Source organism: Budorcas taxicolor, chromosome 14 (genome assembly GCF_023091745.1).
Source record: "Budorcas taxicolor isolate Tak-1 chromosome 14, Takin1.1, whole genome shotgun sequence".
Classification (NCBI taxonomy): Eukaryota; Metazoa; Chordata; class Mammalia; order Artiodactyla; family Bovidae; genus Budorcas; species Budorcas taxicolor.
This window is the reverse complement of record NC_068923.1, coordinates 93,833,809-93,838,611: the sequence shown is the minus strand read 5'-3', so window position 1 is coordinate 93,838,611 and position 4,803 is coordinate 93,833,809. Positions and strand designations below refer to the sequence as shown.

The 4,803-nt window shown below is 41.0% G+C and overlaps 1 protein-coding gene across 1 annotated transcript; it reads right to left on the bottom strand.

The window, feature by feature from the left end:
* On the bottom strand, positions 1-1,317 carry SLC10A5 (solute carrier family 10 member 5). The gene has a single exon (XM_052652030.1). The coding sequence runs from the start codon at positions 1,315-1,317 to the stop codon at positions 1-3; it is 1,317 nt and encodes a 438-aa protein (XP_052507990.1).
* Between the last annotated feature and the right edge of the window lie 3,486 nt (positions 1,318-4,803).

The window sequence follows — 4,803 nt, the reverse complement described above, 5'->3', positions numbered from 1 at the left end:
TTAGACTGGGGGATTTTTCATTCTTTTTTCTTCTGTGTTAAGGACACATCTTTTCTTAGCCTTGTAGAACAGAAGGATCAGTAACATTTCACATGCAGAACACATGGCCACTGTAAACGGAGCCACAGACGCCAAGTCTGCATCAGACTGTGAAAAGGAAAGCTGAATAATGGCAAGGGCTAAGAAACTATTCAGCACCCCACCTTCAATAGCAACAGTTTTACAAACAGGAAGAGGGAGCATAGAAATTTTAGCAAAAAAGTACCCGAATGACAAACCCAAAGCAGGAACTGAGACACCCAACAGAAGCACGTCCAGGTTCATTGCTTTCAGAAACACCAATCCCATGCTGAAAGTCAAACAAATCCCTATACACATTAAAATAAAACTCAGAGGCCTAATGATCCTCTCCAAGAACTTGGCTTTGTCAGGCAGTCTACGCTTGATGGCTATTCCCACTGACATCGGTGCGAGGATGAAGAGGAGGGTTGACATAATTTTAGAAATAGGGATATGCAGTGTGCCCGATAACCCTAAGATTCTACTGTATATGTACGAATTGGTAGGCATCGTGACCAGGGCCAGAAACGTTGACATGCAGGTCATCAGAATGGCCAAAGTGACATCTCCTTCTAGAAGCAGCGCGAAGAGGTAGCCCCCACCCCCACCTGGGCATGTGCAGGTGACTATAAACCCAAACGCCTGGGCCTCAGGCAAGGCCAAAATCTGCGTCAGAAGGAATCCGCAAAATGGCATAAGAAAAAACTGTATGACCGCCCCAAGAACTACCGGCAAAGGTCTCTTCCACACTGTTTCAAACACCTGGAACTCAATCTTGCACCCAAACGCACATTTATTTAACAGTATCATTGGCAGAAACAGCATTAGGATGTTTCTGTTGAGGAGGTCTGGTACCTGGGAAGGACTGTCATGTCTCTCTCTGAGCACGCTGACTCGGACATTCTTGATCTCCTCAATGAGCCTTTGGCCCCTACCTTCCGAATCCCACAGCTGAACGGTCAGATTCGTCTCTCCGTCTCCACCCATCACCAGGTTTATGGTAAAGTTGGTCACGTCCGATAAGGTCTTGGTCACATTCGCCACCTGGAGTATTCTATCGTCTCCCAGTTGCACCAGGAGGTGGCTGGAGTTGGGCTGTTTATCTCTGTAAGTTGACCTCACAACGACAGCTTCTTCCGTCTTTGTGAAAAACAGAACTTCAGTCTTTTCCATATTCAGGAAACTGAGAAAGGATTTCCTGGCTTCTCCAAGAGTCACAGATGACAAAAGCAGGGCAATAAAAAGTTTTCTAATCATTTTAAAAGTTTAAAAGAAATCACGTACGCAAAGCTAGTTAAACTGAAGAACATTCTTCATACAAGTGTTCCGGTGACGGTCTGAAGTTGTTTGGTAACAGTTGTTTCTGCTGGATCAAAGTTCAGTAGGAGGGACTGTTGTACTATTCAAACAAGTACAGAGCTGTCTAAGGAGTGACACAACCAGTTTAACCCAGTTATGAAACGCAAAAGACATAGCATTTAACAGGTTCAGTTCATCACCATTGAAACCTAGCTCTTTCCGGCCCCTCCACTTCCTCATTTCTGCCACTGGAAAAACAGCCTCCTATTTACCTGAATTTAACACCTTAGTGTCATCGTCTTTTGAGTTCTGTTCCCTCCTATGCTAAAAGCAGACAGGATCCAAAAATGTAAATAGATGTTGAGGAGGCCTAAAGTTGAGTACTATTATTTTATTCATTCAGGTCAAAATCAAATAAAAATTTACTAAATGCATGTGCTGGGGGCCTGGGCTAGGAGCAGGGTACACCACAGTAGCCAAGCCAGCTGACTCTTCCCTCCTGGAGCTTAGTCCTGGTGGCTCTTTATCATTTCTTAGGAAACTGCGGAGCGCATAAACTGGCCTTGCAGCAACCTTAGGCTAATAAGTTTTCCCACAACTCTAAATAGTGATCCTATCAGTGAGGCAAAAACTGGAACTGTCTGTGGTGTCTTTAGGCAGAAAAACAATTCCCTGGGTGGTTACTAGATAGCTTGGCAACCTAAAGAAGCATATAGCTGTATCCACGGCCAAAGAAACAGTCTGGTTAGTGGACCGCTGCTGCTGGGCACTGGGACTCTGACCAATGGGGCAACGGAAGGCCACTGGGCCTAACTCTGAACTCTTCTTCCTTCCTTGTAACACTACTCCTAGCACAATTGACCCAACTTAGGTCATATGCTTGAGGGCTGCCAGAAACAAGGGAAAGTATAAGGCTTTTTGGACTTCAATCCACAGACTCACAAATGCTTTCAATTTCCCAAATGAGAGGAGGGGTTTGTGATGCTAAGCAGGAAAAAAAAAAAAGAGACAAAGCAACAGAAAACCCTTCACAGTTATCTACTACCGAGCCTACAGGTCTACTAGTCTCTGATCATCTAACCATTTCAGCAGACCCTTCAGGTAATCACGACACTGTGTCTCATCCAACAATGACAGCTATGTATTGAGTATTTTAGATCATAAAACGTTTGCTCTTCAAAAACTGTCCAAGCAATTTTATTGGATGTTTTTACAAGTTTTTGAAAATCTGATTTATGTAGGTTAATATTTCAAATGCAATACATTATAGTTCATAAGTTTTATTTCCATGTATTACATTAAGAAAAACAAGATACAGTGTACCAATCAGTGTAAATTCTCAGGGAACTTCCCTGGTTTAAAAAGATGAGAAAAACAAACATGAAGGATTTGAAGCCAAAGCTGCCGTTATGTTATGTGACCAAACATCTTATTCACAATTATTGTCTCCCACGTCAAAGAGGTGCGAAATGTCAATTTTACTTTCCTCAGATTCTTCCATCTGCAGCCTTTCCCCTTTTCCTTAAGAATCATCCAGAATAAAATCTGACAAATCTGGGGAAAATCAGTAGTTTATCTTTCACATGTCTTTACTGGCTGCTTACATGACAACTCATTTCTGTCATCATGTACGTTAAATATTTATCTGAGTTTAAAACTTCTTTCAATTTGTGGGCTTTCTACTTTTAGTTCTAGTTGCCTGTGGGCAGTGAAAAGATTCTAAAGGGGAAGGTGGGTACAGTCAATCTTAGAATTATATTAAGCAGACACAAAGCCTTAAAAGAAAGCCTAAGAAAGGGGTAGGATTTCAAGAGTCATTTGGAAATGAGACCCTTGAGGGACCTCCCCTCCTGCCCACAATGCATCTGGATCCACAGCGCCTCCAAGAATGCTGGCACCTGTGCCTCTTCCAACTAGTCCACTCAACTATCCGAGATCAGATTTCTGATGATTTAAGTAAGGCCTTCCCTCCAAGCTGCTTTCTTTTCTAATCATGACAGGACCTGTTCTTTGGTCTCCTTAAATTAAGCTCAATCTCTGCAGCCTTACTTTCTCTCTTTTCAACCCCCACTGGTATTTTTTCTGGTATATTTAGCTTTTGTTCAATTCATGAGACGTGTCTGTCAGCTTACTATGTGCAAGTAATTATGACAGATGCTAAGGTATTAGCTGGTATTAAACCTTCTGGTCTCTGGAATATGTTTAAGGATTATTTTTACTTCTGGTCTTCTGGTTTCTGATAAAAGAGTTATTAGAGCATAATGGCACTTACTACATATTCATTTGGCACTTGCCATACTGCTTTGTATTATAGTTCTAATTAAGTATGCATTTCTTCATCGTATCCACCATGGCAGTTAGAATCAAATCCTATCACTTAGAAGGTACTTGAAAAACTTGGTTGATAAATGAATGTTCAAGCAGCTGATAGAAATCAGAAGTTATCTCCATTTACTGCATGAAAACAGTATGAAGAAAGAATTAGAGATGAAATAAACATTCTGAGTTTATTCCCTTAATTAAACCTAAAGCCACTACCCCTATCTATTGCAAAGTAGGAAAGAGACAGATAACAAACAGAAGTAACTTCCATCCCTTCTCTATGGTGGTACTTTGTGGAGTACAGATGGAAGACATCAGTCAGGAGCATTAATTTTAATGTGTTGGTACAAGGTTGTTACTTTCGGCATGTGTTGCGCTTGGGCATATATAAAGGGCCTTAACTTCGGCATCCCATCTCCCTTTTTATTGTAATATCTCCATACTGACAAAGTGATGAAGTCACCGGAGGGGTTTTTATCAGAGAGATGCCCCGAACCACTTAGGTGGCAACAAAAAAATAACTTCTTCTTCCTAGGCCTGAGATTCCTCATCTACAAACTTTATAGAGTGATTGAGATGACCTCTGAGTTTCTATGATTCCTGTATACACACCAACTGACGCATCATAATGGAGGCAGATACTAAGGCTATACTTCCCCGCCCCATGAGGCTAGGCCTGGTCATGTGTCTTGCTTAAAGCAAAAGGTCACGCATCTTATCTTCTAAGAGCCATTTCTTCCTCCTACCATAAGAATGGCAGTGTCCCCCAAAAGGGTCATTGCTTCATCTTAGATTCTGGAGTAAAGATAGTGTAGAGCAGAGTCACGGCCCATCCGAGCTCACGGTAACCAAATGGGAAATACATCTTTGTTGTTGTAATTACAGCATAAACTAATAAAAGTTAATTAGATACAAGCATTTGTTTAACTGGATGTCAGTTCATGGTTACACTTGAAAAGACAAAAATTCAAATTCAATTTAATAGAAGACTAATAATATAAATTATGACATAATGGCATTCAAAAGCAACTTAAAAAAAATATATATATATATACACATATAGTATTTGTAGTAAAAGAAGTTGACTAATGATGAATTTGCCTCGTGATTTCTGGCTTGAGT